The sequence below is a fragment of the Oncorhynchus tshawytscha genome, linkage group LG14 (assembly GCF_018296145.1).
Source record: "Oncorhynchus tshawytscha isolate Ot180627B linkage group LG14, Otsh_v2.0, whole genome shotgun sequence".
Lineage (NCBI taxonomy): Eukaryota > Metazoa > Chordata > Actinopteri > Salmoniformes > Salmonidae > Oncorhynchus > Oncorhynchus tshawytscha.
Window position 1 is genome coordinate 37,410,956 of NC_056442.1, and position 20,316 is coordinate 37,431,271.

Here is a 20,316-nt window from a genome sequence, read left to right on the forward strand (position 1 = left end):
GTTTAGAAACTCTGTGATGACTTGACATCTAACCGGCACTGTAGGGGTGGGGGAGGGGTCAAGGGAAGTGAGCGGTCCACTGCGTTGTGAAATCGCGACCAATCATAGCAGGCGCATCACTCCAGGTGCTTCTTGTAGTGCCTGCTATTGCCTAGCGCAGTATATTGTATTGTTTATTTTTTTTCATCAAAATTAGTCCATAAAAAATAAATACAAAAATACTGCATAGTGCAAGTGATGTGGGGTTTTTATTTTTTTAATTTTATTTCACCTTTATTTAACCAGGTAGGCTAGTTGAGAACAAGTTCTCATTTGCAACTGCGACCTGGCCAAGATAAAGCACAGCAGTGTGGGCAGACAACACAGAGTTACACATGGAATAAACAATTAACAAGTCAATAACACAGTAGAAAACAAAGGGGTGAGTCTATATACAATGTGTGCAAAAGGCATGAGGAGGTAGGCGAATAATTACAATTTTGCAGATTAACACTGGAGTGATAAATGATCAGATGGTCATGTACAGGTAGAGATATTGGTGTGCAAAAGAGTAGAAAAGTAAATAAATAAAAACAGTATGGGGATGAGGTAGGTGAAAATGGGTGGGCTATTTACCAATAGACTATGTACAGCTGCAGCGATCGGTTAGCTGCTCAGATAGCTGATGTTTGAAGTTGGTGAGGGAGATAAAAGTCTCCATGGAAAATGGAAAATCATGTCAGACATACAGCCTGAAACAAAAACATTTATAAAATAAATCATCAAAAGGTTTGGGGCTGGACCAAAAACACAGAGGCCTATCATCGTCACTGGCTTCAACCCCTGCATTAACTGGTATAGAATTTTCCTAAGCTCTAATGTGTGCTGTATTCATCTCCCAGCATTAGCTATTGAACTGCGCCCTCCCCGGTTTCGACAACGAGATATCCTGACGTGTGTAATAATGGGTTTATTAAGATATACATTAGGAATTTCCATAAACATTGGTGATATTTATATTGGTGATATAAGCTTTGTGCTGTGAAGGACAGAGAGGTGTTTCAAACCACAACGCCTTCCTTTTTACTTTCAGGACTCAAGGCTGATGATGGGCTAAGTTTGACATCTTATTACAATCTCATTATCTAAACTAGAAATGTCTACATTCAAAATGTTTTAATAAAGAGTTGAGGTTCTTGCATTGTAGTTTCTGGGGGATTCTTCATCAAGCTGAAAAATAAATATTTCCAGCCCGAATGACAATGATGGATCATGTTCCCTGGGGTAACTTTAGGTGTCATCTTTTCACCATACAGGACAAATGATCTACGTTATTACTTGTGGCACCACTTTCAACAGCCATGTCCTTGCTCTTATGTGAATGTAATGCCCGGTGTCAGGGTGACACTGAATAGTCTTTAGAATACTTTTGCTGCAGGATATATTTTTTTACTGTATATGTTTATGGCAGCTGGATGGTGGTAACAACTGTTATCAAAGATTATGACATCATGCCACAGTGAATTGTTTCACCCCGTCTCAACGCATGGGCTCCTTGGCCGACTTCAACATACTGTACTGTGACAAAATGGAGCTGGATGGATTTTTTGCCATATAACAATTAGTATTTTCCAAAGTCATAGAATCTGAAATGGTTCTTCATAAAAGAGGAAGGACAAAAACACGATTGTAGACCTCAGGCAATGAACCCAGGTCCCATTACCTGAACGATATGTGCTCAATGCGCAGGCAATAAAATTCACATTTCATTATTACCTACACATGTTGCCATCACAAAAGCCTCGCTCCTAATATAATATAATAACAAATTGACAGGTGTGTCTGTGGACTTCCTATTTTCATTCCCATAGGACCATAATTTGGAAAGGAAAAGACAGCCTCATCAAAGCGAACCAGGGGGCCTTCTCTCACTCCTCTTTAATCAGAGGAAGTGTGTGTGTGTGTGTGTGTGTGTGTGTGTGTATATGAGTCCCACATGGGGCTTTACGTGGCTGTGTGTGTGAAGGTCAGGTAAACACAACTAACGCTAGCTCCACCTCTGCGTCTCCCCATCCACCTGAGGTCCCCGCAAAATCAATAGGTTGGGCCCTTATTGATTGCTTGCCTTTTGTGTTTTAGTATGAATGTATACATACATAGACATGTCATAGAGACAGGTAAAGTGAACTTCAATATCAGTGGAGGCTGCTGAGGGGAGGACAGCTCCTAATAATGTCTGGAACGGCGCTAATGGAATGGCATCAAACACATGGAAACCATGCATTTGATTTATTTGATACCACTCCACTGATACGGCTTCAGCCATTACCATGAGCCCGTCCTCCCCAAATAAGGTGCCAACAACCCCCTGTGTTCAATATGTACGTTTATTACTCTTTTTGTTTTTAAACAACCATTATTTGTGGCTTTTATTTTTTTGTATTTGATCCTGATGTGTGTAATAATGGGTTTATTCAGATATACATTTGGACTTTCCATAGATATTGGTGATATTTAACAGAACAAGGTGAATTTATTCTGGGTATAATTGAGTGCAGTAGTGCTAATTATGAGAGCATAATAAAATGGGTCATCAGGCCTCACAACGAAAGCTAGTCCAATGCTAATTATAGTACATGATGACTTTGATCTCAAAGGTGAGGGAGTTGGATTATGCTGTGCCTCATTTGAATACAAATGTATCTGCACAGTTCTCCATTTGGGGATACCTCACACATTTTATGGACTGTTATAAAATATGTGAACTATAAACTCTGTGAACTATGTAATTTGTACACAATATGTATTTTGTACATGATCTAACCATGCCATCTCTCACCCCCAGCTAGTTCTATGAGAGGGACAGTCTATGTGGTGAATAGGACTTCATACAGCCAGGGAACATATGGTCTCAGTGTATGACAGCTGGGATTCAATCAACCACTCTGTCCAAACTCATATTACAGATGAACTGTAAATGTTTTAGGTAGATATATTAATATTGTGGTTATGTGAATGAGCAATTCCATTCCATCTCTCCGTAGAGACGGTCATCATGCAAAGAGCCTTGGCTTCGACAACGATGTTCTTCAGAAATGCAGAGTACAGAATGAATAGGGTGTACCAGTTAGTATGAATACATATCTCTCGCTCTGTTGGTGTCCTTGGTTTCTGAAAGGCCTTCCTCTATTGGCTAGGTATGTCGAGTGGGGGACAGAGTCAATAGCACCGTTGGACTATCTCCTCTGCAGCCTAAGAGCTTTGCCTATGTATTGAGTGGGAATCCAGGATGCTGGGGAAGGATTTTTGAATTGTCAAGTTCAGACAACAAAGGCATTTCAGTCTTTTGTGTTGTTGTGTCCATGTGTGTTTGTGTGTGTGTGTGTGTTTTCCATCACTTTCTTTAATTAAGTGAACAAAGACAGCGGGCCTAAATCCTAAAGCACAATAATATTGTTTGACAATAACATTGTTTGCCTGTATACTGTACCAAGTCACTTTTTCTTCTCAATCAAGAGCTGGAGGTGATTTGGATTTCAACAATAGCTGGTGTTGAATAATGTATGACAGCATTTTATAGCAGGGTTTCTCTTTACATTCCACCATACATCGTTGGACCACAGACAAAGGTTGAATTGACAAGTTTATGTCACCTCTTATGAGAGGTCTTATGTCTTTTCAACTCCCACTGTTGATCTCTACACTGTCACTTCACCAATCATGACCTGTAAGTGTATTTTTGTATTTTTCATGCTCTCACCTTTGCTTGTTATAATTGTGTCACTAATTCCTCATTATGGACATTGTATTTCTTGCTCCACTTTTGTAAAGCAGGGCTACCTTGCAAAAGATACATTGTTCTCAATGGGACTTCCTTGTATAAATAAAGGTTAAATCAAGTAATCATGTAATATCTGCATTCTACTGATAGATCAGTCATAATTCCAGTATCAACACATATCAACATATTTGGCTTCAGTTTGAAGACCACTCATTTTCACTTCCATTTTCCAAGTTTGTGTACTTACTTCACCAGTGAATTAAGCAAACACTTATAATATCTGTGGTCATCTGTTAAGCCATCTGAATTAAGCACATCCCATGCTTATCTGATGAAATAGGGACAGCTTATTCCCTATGATATCATCCTGAATCAGGATCTAATGTCTTGTCAGCTGGACATGTCCTCCACGTGTGATTGGGAGCATATAAAACTATGAGAATTCAGAAAGGCAATTTTCAGGGTTCCCATCAAATCCCTTGGATGACGGGCAGCGAGAGAAATTAGTTTTCCCTGCTAAAGCTGTTATTTCCCCCAGGTTTGGACTGAAACAGACAATACATTTATATATCTCTGGTTCAAACAGACAGTCCTCAGAGCTTTGGGTTTAAAATAATTCTAAGGGTTATCCATTGCCTAAAGGTTTCTTCTTTTATCAAATGGAGTCAGGACATTGAAGTTGAATAGTGTCACAGAAATTCTGTGTTTTGTTAAAGAAAGATTAGGAATATTGAATTGTTGTTGAAATACACAGTGTACAGTGCCTTCAGAAAGTATTCACACCCCTTGACCTTTTCAACATTTCGTGGGTTACAGCCTGAATTGTGTCACTGGCCTACACACAATAATACCCCGTAATGTCAAAGTGGAATTATGTTTTTCAAAATGTTTACAAATTAATATAAAATATAAAGCTGAAATGTCTTGAGTCAATAAGTATTCAACCCCTTTGTTATGGCAGCCTAAATAAGTTCAGGAGAAAACAATTACCTTAACAAGTTACAGTGCATTCGGAAAGTATTCAGACCCCATGACTTTTTCCACATTTTGTTACGTTACAGCCTTATTCTAAAATGGATTAAATAACAAAAACATCCTCAGCAATCTACACACAATACCCCATAATGACAAAGTGAAAAGAGGTTTTTAGAACTTATTTACATAAGTATTCAGACACTTTGCAATGTGACTCGAAATTGAGCTCAGGTGCATCCTGTTTCCATTGATCATCCTTGAGATGTTTCTACAACTTGATTGGAGTCCACCTGTGGTCAATTCAATTGATTGGACATGATTTTGAAAGGCAAACAACTGTCTATATCAGGTCCAATAGTTGACAGTGCATGTCACAGCAAAAACCAAGCCAAGAGGTCGAAGGATTGTCCATAGAGCTCCGAGACAGCATTGTGTTGACGCACAGATCAGGGGAAAGGTACCAAAACAATTCTGCAGTATTGAAGGTCCCCAATAACTCAGTGGCCTCCATCATTCTTAAATGGAAGAAGTTTGAAACCACCAAGGCTCTTCCTAGAGCTGGCCGCCTGTCCAAACTGAGCAATTGGGGGTGAAGGGCCTTGGTCAGGGAGGTGACCAAGAACCCAATGGTCACACTGAAAGAGCTCCAGAGTTCCTCTGTGGAGATGAGAAAACCTTCCAGAAGGACAACCATCTCTACAATACTCTACCAGTCAGGCCGCTGTGGTAGATTGGCCAGACGGAAGTCACTCCTCAGTAAAAGGCACATGACAGTCCACTTGGAGTTTGCCAAAAGGCACCTAAAGACTCTCAGACCATGATAAACAAGATTATCTTGTCTGATAAAACCAAGATTGAACTCTTTGGCCTGAATGCCAAGCGTCACATCTGGAGGAAACCTGGCACCATCCCTACAGCAAAGCATGGAGTTTAGCAGCATCATGCTGTGGGGATTTTTTTCAGCGGCAGGGACTGGGAGACTAGTCAGGATCAAGAGAAGGATGAACGGAGCAAAGTACAGATATATCCTTGATGAAAACCTACTCTAGAGCACTCAGGACCTCAGAATGGGGCGAAGGTTCACCTTCCAACAGGACAACGACCCTAAGCACACAGCCAAGACAACGCAAGAGTGGCTTCGGGACAAGTCTCTGAATGTTCTCGAGTGGCCCAGCCAGAGCACGGACTTAAACCCAATCGAACATCGCTGGAGACCTGAAAATAGCTGTGCAGTGACGCTCCCCATCCAACCTGACAGAACTTGAGAGGATCTGTAGAGAAGAATGGGAGAAACTCTCCAAATACAGTTGTGCCAAGTTTGTAGTGTCACACCCAAGAAGACTTGAGGCTGTAATCGCTGTCAAAGTTGTTTCAACACTGTACTGAGTAAAGGGTCGGAATAATTATGTATATGTGATTTTTTTTATATATACACTTGCAGAAAAAAAAAAAGTTTTTGCTTTGTCATAATCGGGTATTGTGTGTAGATTGATGAGGGGGAAAAACAATTTGAAACATTTTAGAAGACGACTGTAATGTAACAAAATGTGGAAAAAGTCAAGGGGTCAAAATACTTTCCCAATGCACTGAACATAATAAGTTGCATGGACTCACTCTGTGTGCAATAATAGTATTTAACATTTTTGAATGACTCATCTCTGTACCCCACACATACAGATAATTGTAAGGTCCCTCAGTCGAGAGTGAATTTTAAACACAGATTCAACCACAAAGACCAGGGAGGTTTTCCAATACCTATTTAAGAAGGGCACCTATTGGTAGATGAGTAAAACATTGTTTATATATATATTGAATATCCAATGGTGACTTTAAAACAGTTACAGAGTTTAATGGCTGTGATAGGAGAAAACTGAGGATGCATCAACAACATTGTATACTGAAAAATATAAACGCAACATGTAAAGTGTTGGTCCCATGTTTTATGAGCTGAAATAAAAGATCCCAGAAATTGTCTACATACACAAAAAGCTTACTTGATCTAACATGTTGTGCACATATTTGATTACATCCCTGTTATTGAGCATTTCTCATTTGCCAAGATAATCCATCCACCTGACAGGTGTGGCATATCAAGAAACTGATTAAATAGCATGATCATTACAGAGGTGCACCTTGTGCTGGGGACAATAAAATACCATTCTAAAATGTGCTGTTTTGTCACACAACACAATGCCACAGATGTCTCAAGTTTTGAAGGAACATGCAATTGGCATGCTGACTGCAATAATTTCCAACAGAGCTGTTGCCAGAGAGTTGAATGTTAATTGCTTTACCATAAGCCACCTCCAACGTTGTTCTAGGGCATTTGGCAGTACGTCCAACCAACCTCACGTCCAACCGGCCTCACAACTGCAGACCACGCGTAACCATGCCACCCAGACAGCTGGTCTGAGACAGCTGATGAAACTGATGAGTATTTCTGTCTGTAATAAAGCCCTTTTTTGGGGAAAAACTCATTCTGATTGGCTGGGCCTAGCTCCCCAGTGGGTGGGCATGGCTCCCATGTGGGTGGGCCTATACCCTCACAGGCCCACACATGGCTGTACCCCTGCCCAGTCATGTGAAATCCATAGATTAGGGCTCTGATTCAGAGGGGTTGGGTTAAATGCGGGAGACACATTTCAGTTGAATACATTCAGTTGAACAACTGACTAGGTATCCCCTTTGCCTAATACATTTATTTCAATTGACTGATTTCCTTATAGGAACTGTAACTGAGTAAAATCTTTGAAATTGTTGCATGTCGTGTTTATATTTTTGCTCAGTAGTTACTCCACAACACTAACCTAAATGACTGTACAAAATAAAATATTCCAAAACATACATCCTGTTTGCAACAAGGCACTAAAGCAATACTGCAAAAAATGTGGCAAAGCAATACACTTTTTTTTTCAAATCCAATACAACACATTACTGAGTACCATTCTCCATATTTTCAAGCATAGTGGTGGCTGCATCATGTTATGGGTATGCTTGTAATTGTTAAGGACTGGGGAGTTTTTCATGATAAAAAATACATGGAATGAAGCTGCCTTCTACAAAGTATTAACTCAGGGGTGTGAACACTTATGTTAATGAGATATTTCATTTTCAATAAACATTTCTAAAAACATGTTTTCACTTTGTCATTATAGGGTATTGTTTGTAGATGGCTGAGATGGATATGTTTTATTTAATCAATTTTGAATTCAAGCTATAACAACAAAATGTGTAATTAGTCAAGGGGTATGAATACTTTCTGAAGGCATTGAAGAGAATCTTCTACATGTCAAGTCAGCTTTGACATTGGACTTTGAACTCCCTCTGTGACGGTCATAACAGGGTTCGACGGACAGCCCTTTGGCCGCTCCTGTTCCTGTCTACGTGCGTCCTTCAGCCCTCATCACCGTCAACTATATGATATCACCAGGAAGAGAGAGAAGGGCAGAAAGTGGGCCTTTTAAAGCTTGTTTAAGGTGCATTGGGCCAGCGTGCCAGTTATGCTCTATCCACCTCTCTCCCTCTCTGTCCACATCAGCATGCAGCTTTGGCTGCAACCCTGTGGCCAACTGTTCTCTTTTTTTGCAGAAGGGCACAAAAGTCCATGTTTTAAAATGCTTACCAGGCTCTGGCTTCATTTAGTGGCCATAACGCAGATCAGCAGTGTTTCATTGGGAACTTAGTCCCGTGGGGAAACATTGAGTGACTGAACGAGCAGCACTTTTTCTCTGCTGCTAGTGTTGTTGGTGGTGTGGTGCCTCAGTAAGTTACTGGCAAGGAAACTCAATGTGACTTCCTATAACTTTGGTTCTCCATGCTAATGGCCAGATGGAGCATATCTAACCATAGAAGAAGACTCCTGACATATTAAAACTTACAATAAGATGCTGTTGTTGACAAATTTGTAATAACAAAAAGAAAATACATAACACTGACAGGTTAAAGGCCTTACAAGGACATATACAGTTGAAGTCGGAAGTTTATATACACTTAGGTTGGGGTCATTAAAACTCGTTTTTCAACCACTCCACAAATTTCTTGTTAACAAACTACAGTTTTGGCAAGCCAGTTAGGTCATCTACTTTGTGCATGACACAAGCAATTTCTCCAACAATTGTTCACAGGTAGATTATTTCACTTATAATTCACTGTATCACAATTCCAGTGGGTCAGAAGTTTACATACACTAAGTTGACTGTGCCTTTAAACAGCTTGGAAAATTCCAGAAAATGATGTCATGGCTTTAGAAGCTTCTGATAGGCTAATTGACATAATTTGAGTCAATTGAAGGTGTACCTGTGGATGTATTGTAAGGCTTACCTTCAAACTCAGTGCCTCTTTGCTTGACATCATGGAAAAATCAAAAGAAATCAGTCAAGACCTCAGAAAAAAAATTGTAGACCTCCACAAGTCTGATTCATCCTTGGGAGCAATTTCCAAATGCCTGAATGTACCACAATCATCTGTACAAACAATAGTATGCAAGTATAAACACCATGGGACTACGCAGCCGTCATACCGCTCAGGAGGAGACGCGTTCTGTCTCCTAGAGATGAACGTACTTTGGTGCGAAAAGTGCAAATCAATCCCAGAACAACAGCAAAGGACCTTGTGAAGATGCTGGAGGAAACAGGTACAAAAGTATCTCTATCCACATTAAAACGAGTCCTATATCGACATAACCTGAAAGGCCGCTCAGAAAGGAAGAAGCCACTGCTCCAAAACCAGATTATGGTTTGCAACTGAACATGGGGAAAAACATCGTACTTTTTGGAGAAATGTCCTCTGGTCTGATGAAACAAAAATAGAACTGTTCAGCCATAATGACCATTGTTATGTTTGGAGGAAAAAGGGTGAGGCTTACAAGCCCGAAGAATCATGTTGTGGGGGTGCTTTGCTGCAGGAGGGACTGGTGCACTTCACAAAATAGATGGCATCATGAGGTAGGAAAATTATGTGGATATATTGAAGCAATATCTGAAGACATCAGTCATGAAGTTAAAGCTTGGTCGCAAATGGGTCTTCCAAATGGACAATGACCCCACGCATACTTCCAAAGTTGTGGCAAAATGGCTTAAAAGGACAACAAAGTCAAGGTATTGGAGTGGTCATCAGAAAGCCCTGACCTCAATCCTATAGAAAATTTGTAGGCAGAACTGAAAAAGCGTGTGCGAGCAAAGGAGGCCTATAAATCTGACTCAGTTACACCAGTTCTGTCAGGAGGAATGGGCCAAAATTCACCCAACTTATTGTGGGAAGCTTGTGGAAGGCTACCCGAAACATTTGACCCAAGTTAAACAATTTAAAGGCAATGCTATCAAATACTCATTTAGTGTATGTATACTTCTGACCCACTGGGAATGTGATGAAAGAAATAAAAGCTGAAATAAATCATTCTCTCTACTAGTATTCTGACATTTCACATTTTTAAAATAAAGTGGTGATCCCAACTGACCTAAGACAGGGAATTTTTACTAGGATTAAATGTAAGGAATTGTGAAAAACTGAGTTTAAATGTACTTGGCTAAGGTGTATGTAAACTTCTGACTTCAACTGTAGTAAGTCCTCTGTTCCATATTGCAAGACTTATGAAAGATGTATAATTACTGGTACTTTAAAATTGTTTCGGTTACCTTGTCCTCCAGAAGTTTTGCTGTTTCCGCCCGCTGTACCAGATCCTTGTCTCTGTAAAACACACAATGGACACAAAAAATATTAGGTTTAGGACTTCCAATCTGTATTAATAGTATTTTTTAGAAGAGTTCAAGGAAAAACCCCTCTAGACTCCATCAGGAAAATGTGACAATTCCCATGATCCTCTGGGTTTCAGACACTACCATCACAGTCCTCTGAAATATCATTGGTACACTATAATTAATGTCTTTCCATATCTGATGCAAAATAACAGTATGAGTCACCTACAGTGTGAAATCACAGCTCATCTTGCCTACATTCTGATGGATGCTGATTTGAATCCCTTTCCGTTCCAAAAGCGCTACCTTTCGCCACATTAACTTGCAAATCAGCTCCATGCTCTGGGGAAATACAGCAGCGGTGTGTAAAAGGTATCTTCATCTGCTCTGATTTGGATAGCGAGAGCGTTCTGGGTAGCGAGGCTCCATAACAAGGTGAACTGGGTTCAAACACAATGTGCCTTTTGAGCTTCTGAGTGCAGGTACAGTCCAGATAACGCTACAGATGTAGGATCTTAATTTGAGCCCATTTGCTACAGTAAGAAAATTAATCCTGCAGCAACAGGAAATCTAAATTATTATGTGGATTATAACTAATGGACATTTTTTCATAAGGAAAAATCTAGTCAAATTTCTGTGGAAATTACAAACGTAAGAAGCCTTTTTCTAAACCTCAAATACACTACACGTTTTACTTTTCCTGCATTGCAGGAGCTCAGGTTGATCAAAGTAAGATCCTGCATCAGATTCCCTAAAAGACCCAGGCACGATAAAAGCAGATATTACATTAGAGAGGAGTATAGGAGTGACAATCGCTTTCACAATGGAGAGATTAGGGATGCTATTCTTAGAATCATATTATACTCATCCTTTTAATATGCGGCAGTGGTGCAAGTGAGAGAAGGGATATCACAGGTGAATGACAAAGGAGGAGACTCTTACAAACTAAGGCATTAGGGTTGTTAACAGCAGCAGGCATGTTCTGGTGAGACGTTTCAAATAATTTCAATGTAAATAAATAGTGTAATAGAAAGTGGCAAATGTTTCTATGAATGATGTGTCACAAGATGTTCTCCAAAGTGTGAATGTTTTCCAAAGTGTCAACGATGGGTGTATCTTAAGCTAGCAACATACTAGAGTAGCTATGCATCTAACCAACCCCATTTAGCATTCGGTCTGACTAAGGGATGATTACACAGTTTGGGACATTTTCTTAATTTATTGCAATGAAAGGTTAAGCATCAACGGACTGTAAATATATATATATATTTATATATATGTTTACGGTATAGTACACTGAAAAAGATCATGCTGTACTACCAAGGCTCATTTACCACAATGAAGGATGTTAAATGCAACAATTAAAGGTGATTACATCAGATGATCTTGTTTCCTACTCCACCATATCTAACCATGCTAATTCAACACTAAGCATCTCTCCTGTAATTGATGTCCCTGCGCCTGTGCTCAGGACTGTGTTGGTGTCGTCATTTATCTTTAGAGCCATAACAAATAATAGCTAGAGGGATTCAATGGAGAGGAGCACGAAGGAACCAAGTTCCAATACTTGGGTCACTGCCGCAAACATTACCACACCATTCATTCAATATGTACATAATTTACAAGCAACCACCCTGGAGAAACTTCCCTCTATGTAACTTTCATAAGGACTACAACAACTCAAAACAAAATGAGCCACTGCTCATGGTCGACCACAATTGAATTATTCCACCTGAAATATTAAAAGGGCTAGGCCTATCGTGTATTATATGAGTCCTTGCATTACAACAACATTATCTATTTGAAATGGTTTCTCTCATGCATTAGCTACCCAATGGTGTCATAAAGGTATTTCAGATCTTGCAAAGTCACCTTCCTCATCACCATATATCCCAGAATCCCAGTTTGTCTCCCCTCCAGACAAAGAGGTTGTCAGCTCATGTTTCCCTATGGCTAATCAGGGCTGTCTGATGAAGGGAATTTCTCCTCATGAACATAAGTAGAGGGGAAAGGAGAGGGGGATCAATACCTCCTGCAGTTCCAAGACTAGCACAGACAAATATTGGCAAGGAGAAGATGTGCTCAATTGGGTGGGACTGCAGCATCTATGCTTTCCTCCTCCCTCTGCAGGGTTTTCAAGTGATGATCCAGAATCTGAGCCATAATGGCAGTGTCTTAAGTTAGCCACTCACTGATTGATTACACACAGGTGGATTGTATTTATCATCATTAGTCATTTAGGTCAACATTGGATCATTCAGAGATCCTCACTGAACTTCTGGAGAGAGTTTGCTGCACTGAAAGTAAAGGGGCTGAATAATTTTGCACGCCCAATTTTTCAGTTTTTGATTTGTTAAAAAAGTTTGAAATATCCAATAAATGTCGTTCCACTTCATGATTGTGTCCCACTTGTTGTTGATTCTTCACAAAAAAATACAGTTTTATATCTTTATGTTTGAAGCCTGAAATGTGGCAAAAGATCGCAAAGTTCAAGGGGGCCGAATACTTTCGCAAGGCACTGTATATATTATATGATTCTTTGCGTCCCATTAAACATCCATGTGTGTATCCATGAAACATCCATGTGTGTAATCAATGAAACATCTGTTACGGTTTTCTTCCGTCGAAAGAGAGTCGGACCAAAATGCAGCGTTGTTAATACGATACATGTTTAATGAAGAATAAACACGACAATACAAAAACAACAAACGGAACATGAAAACCTATACAGCCTATCTGGTGACAACTAACACAAAGACAGGAACAATCACCCACGAAACACTCAACGAATATGGCTGCCTAAATATGGTTCCCAATCAGAGACAACGAGAATCACCTGCCTCTGATTGAGAACCACCTCAGGCAACCATAGACTTTGCTAGAACACCCCACTAAGCCACAATCCCAAAACCTACGAAAAACCCCCATACATAAACACAACACAAAATAAACCCGTCACACCCTGGCCTGACCAAATAAATATAGAAAACACAAAATACTAAGACCAGGGCGTGACAACATCCATGTGTGTATCCATGAAACATCCATGTGTGTATCCATGAAACATCCATGTGTGTAATCAATGAAACATCCGTGAAACATCCATGTGTGTATCCATGAAACATCCATCCATGTGTGTAATCAATGAAACATCCGTGAAACATCCATGTGTGTAATCAATGAAACATCCATGTGTGTATCCATGAAACATCCATGTGTGTAATCAATGAAACATCCGTGAAACATCCATGTGTGTAATCAATGAAACATCCGTGAAACATCCATGTGTGTATCCATGAAACATCCATGTGTGTATCCATGAAACATCCATCTGTGTATCCATGAAACATCCATGTGTGTATCCATGAAACATCCATGAAACATCCATGTGTGTAATCAATGAAACATCCGTGAAACATCCATGTGTGTATCCATGAAACATCCATGTGTGTATCCATGAAATATCCATGTGTGTAATCAATGAAACATCCGTGAAACATCCATGTGTGTATCCATGAAACATCCATGAAACATCCATGTGTGTAATCAATGAAACATCTGTGAAACATCCATGTGTGTATCCATGAAACATCCATGTGTGTAATCAATGAAACATCCGTGAAACATCCATGTGTGTATCCATGAAACATTTCATGAGGATTTTTCTTCCCAATTCCAAACAAATCAGAGGAAATGCTATTGGATGGGGAGCTACACTGCAACACAAACACAGGAGGAAATAGTTTATGTCGCTATCTTGTATTCTGGACTCTAGGGATTCCCCCATAGAGCTATTCTCACCAGTACTTTCACCCCTATAACCCATTCCCTTTCGCCCACAGGTTCCCCATTTGGTCATGTCAGAGAGGCTTCCATACTTTAATAGCCGAGGAGGTGAGGAGGCACAGTGCTACATGTTCTCCTTCTGCACATCTCTTCCTGCATCAGTAATGGAATGCTTTCAATCAATTTCCAACAGTGTGCGCAGTGCTTTGATGCTGAAGGGAGGGGGAGTTGGAGTGGAGGCGGTGGGTGGGTGGGAAGAAGGGGAAGGATGGAGGGGAGGGGGGAATGGGGCGATTGAAACGTCCTTACAAGCCTAACAACCCAGCCTTATGGGGAAGCAGTCTAATTCAAGAAAAGTCTCTTATGCAATTTTGGATTTTATAAGACCTTATTATTCTACTGGCTGTGAAATATGCAAATGTGAAATCACTGTTGTTGTTTACCTGTAAAAACACTTCCCAGCTCTCACCCGGGACACAATCTCTCATTACCAAGTCACAATATGAGGTGCTGCAACTCCTGTCTCAAAACAGTTATCATAATAGACGGATAGGCTGATGTTTCTTATGAAGTCAGAGTTGAGAGGCTCCCTCCTGCCTTCCTCCCTGCAGCTCCAAACAATCCCCAGTAGATAGGGAGGCTGTTTTGTTCTCGGTGGCTGCTAATCCCAGTTCAAAGGGAAGAGCCGTGTCTCTGCATCAGGGCTCTGTAATGCCCATGAAATGAACTGATGCCTGCCTGACTGCCCTGTCTGTATGCCTGGGCTACGCTAACGTGGCTGTCATCACTAGAATCAGCAGCACTCTGATTAGGAGAAGAGAGCACTGCAAAGGCGCCCACACACAAAAAACACACACACAAAAACAGATCAAAAGGCATTGAAGCTGGAGGCAGGAGGCAGCCCTTCAGCTCGATCACAACAGAGTATCTGTGTTATTGGAGCAGTGAGGTTGCAGCAACATTGCAAAATCATTGCAAGAACTTTGGGGTAATCTATGCAGGAGTTGCGAAGGCATTCAAAGATGGTTAACCTAAAGGCAACTCATTCACAAAGACCCTGTGGTTTGTATGACATTTCAGCAACATTGTAGCCATTGTGGTTTCTTAACCAAGACTGTGGAACAGCACAGCACACCTCCCTTAAACATAGGGATAAATAATGGAGTTATGCATCCTCGGACAACACAGCACAGGGCTTCAGATCACTCCAGAGGTGATGAGAGACTAATGAAAGACGGGAGAGTAAATACCATTAGGGCTGAGGATGAGCCAATTGCAGCAACAGCGGCTCGGTGAGTGTGATTACTGATGGGGAAAGGGCTATCCTCAGTCTGCAGATTTACAAAAGTATGCACACACACACACTCTCTAATACACATACACACATGCACAGCGATATCCTCTGTATGATGTCACACACACACACACACACGCACTCTAATACACATACACACATGCACAGCGATATCCTCCGTATGATGTCACACACACACACACACAAAACTATACTACAGTTAGAGATACGGGGGAGATCGCAAGTGCAAAGAGACACTAATTACATTGCAATGACAGGGAAGAGAGGGATACACAGACACACATCCATACACAAACACGTACACAAATGAACGTGCACACTCACGGCAAATTCCATGGTGTGCTGCAGCAGCATTCACACCTCTGGGCTGTCAATTACTTCAAGGAAATAAACACACACACAGAAAGAAACAATTCCCCTGACAGGCAAAAGGCAGGTGCAGGAATTATGTACACGTGATCAAAAATGTTTTAATATGTTTCCTCCGACTGGGCTGTGGTCTTTGAAAGGGCAGTCAGAATAGAGCTTTACACAGAGAATCTTTTTACATGATGTCAACCTCCTTTCTGCTGAGAGCTTAATATTTAGTCAACATCTCCTCTGCAGTAGTGTACGTGTTGCAGATTCTAAAAGGTCCTCTACCTTTTCTCAGCTGGACTAGGTCTGGGAATCCCATAGAACCTATTCTTTCTGTCACTCTGCTGTTACCTGGTGGTGTAGTGGAAGAGGAGGATGGCTCTGACTGGGTCCATAATAGCCGGTGAGGAATGGTGTCTAGACTGGTTACACTCCTTCATCACAATTAATTATACTCTTGCCTCAGTCCCACCTCCACGATGACTCTCCACCTGGCTAACATCCGCTGGACAGTAGCCTCACTTGACCAACACAGACATAGTGGTTGGGAGATTGAGACTACTGACAGAAGTGGACAGTTATGAGAATGCCAGTATGCTGGTTTAGAGATAGGTCTGGCTAAAGTTTTAAAAAATACATACAAAATGTAGCTGTGGAAAACCAGTTTAATCCTCCAGACACCTTATCCTCTTACCTAACATTTCAGCAATCATCATAGTTTGCTACTCCCTGTGTTGGCTGTGAAACGAGAGGGCTTCACATGGGGAGGTTCCTGCTTTCTTGATCTCTCTTTGTGAGAGAGGCTGTTACATAAACCATGCTGTCATCATGCCGTTCAGGCATGGGGTGGAACATCATCATGTCAATAATAGGTCTTCACAATGGTTTTTGGTTCTCTATTTTGTATTCATGCATGTAACCAGAGAGGTAGAACTCTATGCTCTTACTGGGGCTTGAGCTGAACAAATGATTACCATGAAATGTAATGTAATGTATGTTCAGTAATGTCATGCTAGAGAGGCCTCATGGGAGGTGGTGAATGGAAGGCTGTATCATATCTTCTAATATCAACAAGGCAGGCTGGAGGTTTTCTTGTAATTAGGTACCCTTTGGGGAGAGGTAGAGCGGGACAGTAAGACAACGTCTCGCTTAAGTTGAAGGGAGAGTGGCAAATTTGGATGTCATAAATATCAGCTGTTTGACATTGATTGGCGAAGGCTCAGCCAAGGCGCAGTCTGCCGGCATCCCGGGTGGCGCGCTGCTCAGCTGTGTTCCCTGGGTGGTTCTATTTCATGGTAGTAAAGACTCCTGCCGCATTCTGAAGTGAACTGTTCTTTCGGTCCACGTCAAGAGTAACCACCCCACTTCTCTCTCTTACATCCACCCACACATATACACATGTCATATCTAAATTTGAGCCAGTTTCACACAGCAAGAAAATAATCCTGCAGCAACAGGAAATGTCAATTGCTATGCGGATTAAAATTAATGGACATTTTTTGAAGGGGTTGATAAAATGTTTTTCCGGAAAATCATGTCTGAAATTAAAGTGGAAATTACAAACTTTTGGAGTCTTTTAAAACCTCTAATAGACTACAAATGTGCATTTCCTGCTGTGCATGAAAATTCCTGCAACAAAAGGATGATCAAATTAAGATACGGCATCTGTACACACAGACAACCTCTGTGTCACATTCTGACCTTAGTTCTTTTATTTATGTCTTTGTTTTAGTATGGTCAGGGCGTGAGTTGGGTGGGTTGTCTATGTTCGTTTTTCTATGTTGTGTTTTGAGTTTGGCCTGGTATGGTTCTCAATCAGAGGCAGGTGTTGTTAGTTGTCTCTGATTGAGAATCATACTTAGGTAGCCTTTTTCCACCTGTGTTGCGTGGGTGTTTATTTTCCTGTTTAGTGTTTTTTGTCATTCACCTTACGGGACTGTTCGTTGGTCGTTTATTGTTTTGTTCAAGTGTTCTATTACTTAATTAAAAGATATGAACACTTACCATGCTGCGCTTTGGTCCTCACCTTCTTCCACCGACGACCGTTACACTTTGGCTGGCTTCGGGAGCGATCCCAACAAGTGATGCACACACTTTCAAACAAAGAGCATAGACTTGCATATAACAGTTAAAACATGTCCCTTCCTACCTTAAACTGAAGGGGGGTTGCAGAATGTTTGTGCAGAAATTATGTGTATTACGCACCCACAGAGCTGACCCCTCATAAGGGAAAAACACATAAACAAACACACACACACACACTCAGACGTCATACCTTTACTATTTCATACTGATTTAATGTTTGTGAATTGTGATTCACAATTTCTAAAACATAATTGGTAAGTACTCGTCACCCGTACATGGTCAGGAAAGCCATACAAAGGTAGCTATACCTTCAAAAAAGCATTTGTTTTCCTTCTTACACACAACTGCTACAGTAAGAATGCCAATTACAATGTGCAGGGAGAGAAAAAACAGGTTAACACTCTTCTTCAAATTATTTCTTAGAACTTGCGTTTGTTACACAGCTTAATGAACCTTGAAATTGGTGAGATTACCTTTTTGTACATTTATTTCAATAGTGAGCGTCTCCAGTCTCTGTGGGATTGGTTTCCCCCTGGACGATGACGACTAAATACAGTATGTTGCGTGCGTGCAGCTGCAGATCACGTGAGGGAGCATAGCATTGCAGTGCTACAGAAAGTAAGTAACCACTGGTCTGAGAAATAGGTGAGGGATTCCCCCTGATCACCATGCAGTTGAGGGTGCCATTAGCCAGCTGATTTACTTCAGGAGCTACATGGTGCGTTGAAGTCCTTGCAAAAAAGATGAAGGTGTCACTTTGGAGGTGCCACTCAGGTGACTCAGGGTCAGATTACTATTTTCAAGACCTGCTACTACGCCTGCAACGCTTGATTCGACTTCTTCAATGAAAACCGTTCCTGGTAAACTATCCTGTCCTTTAGAGATGCTGTTTAGACCGAGTCAATGAGGACATTCCCACAGTCCATCCCCATGTTTACCACTACAATATGACAACACAGACGATCTGGAAGCCTCCTGGGCTTACTGGATGTGAAAATCAATAGCCCTTTTCCCCTGACAGACCCCTTTTAGTTTGCTAATCTGTAATGCCTGATGCATAAACACAGTTGGCATTATGAAGAGATGGATATTTTATGGATGTTTGGTCAATGTTACTGGATCAGCTAACACCCACCACTTTGAGTCGCTTTCAGTCCCAGAGAAGCACTCATTCAGAGTCGGACCGACAGACATTCTGTCATACGTCATCGCCACCAAACTCATGTGACTCTTCCCTCATCCCTCACCGTAACCGGACGACCCAGATAAGCGTTCTGCCTGTCTTTGTGGGCCACGCAGCAGGAGAATAGCTTGCAAATTAGCCAAAAAGAGCAAGGTGTTAAATTTAGGCCCCTAATTATGTGAAATTATGAATCCGTCCTCCAACATGTGCTGCCCCTTGAAGATGGCTGGCCCGGAAGCATCCCACATAGTGTCCCCAGGGGAGAAGATAGCCCTCTCCATGAACTAAGAATGCTAGAGGAAGAAGATGATCTCATGAATCTACAGCAAAATGGTTACATTCCAGCAAATGTTTACATCCTTCTCAAACTCTTGCAATCCTTGAAAGATGTCATTTTGTTGTTACTATTTGTCAAGTCTGGAAACAAGATAACTATTTGTCATACTATTGTGGTTATACTAATAATACCTACTGTATAATGCTAGCAAATTCAAAACCTCAGTGGGTGGGCTGAAAATGGCACATCTTCTATCCAAATGCACAGCAAATCTAGTGGCAAGGGTGGAATTACTCAAATAAATAAATAATCCCACACAGCCGTTTGTAGTGCTATTTTAAGGCTTTTGGCAGCTTGAGTGGTCTGAAAGAGTTCCATGCAGCACTCAATGTCTATTAAGAATTTAAAGAGAAGAATTAGGTCACAGAAAATTCAAGAAGAAGAAACACAAGGCTTGATCGCTTCCTCTCCCTCTTGTTCAGTCTGATGGCTTGTAGATAGAAACGGTCTCTGAGACTGTTGGTATCAGGCTCATGCTCAGATACCATCTGCCCGACAGTAAGGGAGTGAACAGATCGTGGCTGGGTGTGTGGGGTCCTTGATGATGCTGCGGGCCTTCCTCAGGCACCGTTTCAAGTAGATGTCCTGGATGGGTGAGAGCAATTGATGTACTGGGCCTTGCGGTTGTGGACGGAGCAATTTCCGTACCAGGCCATGAAGCAACCGGTCAGGACGCTCTCGATGGTTCAGTGGTAGTATTTGGATAGGACCCGGGGTGGGATGCCAAATTTCTTCAGCCGACCTAAGGTTCTATCAGAGTACCAAACGTGTATGTGTATGCACAGCAGTGTTCTGGAATATTGAACCTTTGGCATTCATACTTTT

The 20,316-nt window shown here is 41.2% G+C and overlaps 1 protein-coding gene across 1 annotated transcript in view; it reads right to left on the reverse strand.

Annotated features, from left to right (window-relative positions):
- pcp4b (Purkinje cell protein 4b) overlaps positions 1–20,316 on the reverse strand; it is a 50,428-nt gene that overhangs the window by 9,331 nt on the left and 20,781 nt on the right. Inside the window, exon 2 of the mRNA XM_042297457.1 lies at positions 10,369–10,420. Within this exon, the coding sequence (XP_042153391.1) occupies positions 10,369–10,420 (52 nt within the window). The remainder of the gene's footprint in view (positions 1–10,368; positions 10,421–20,316) is intronic.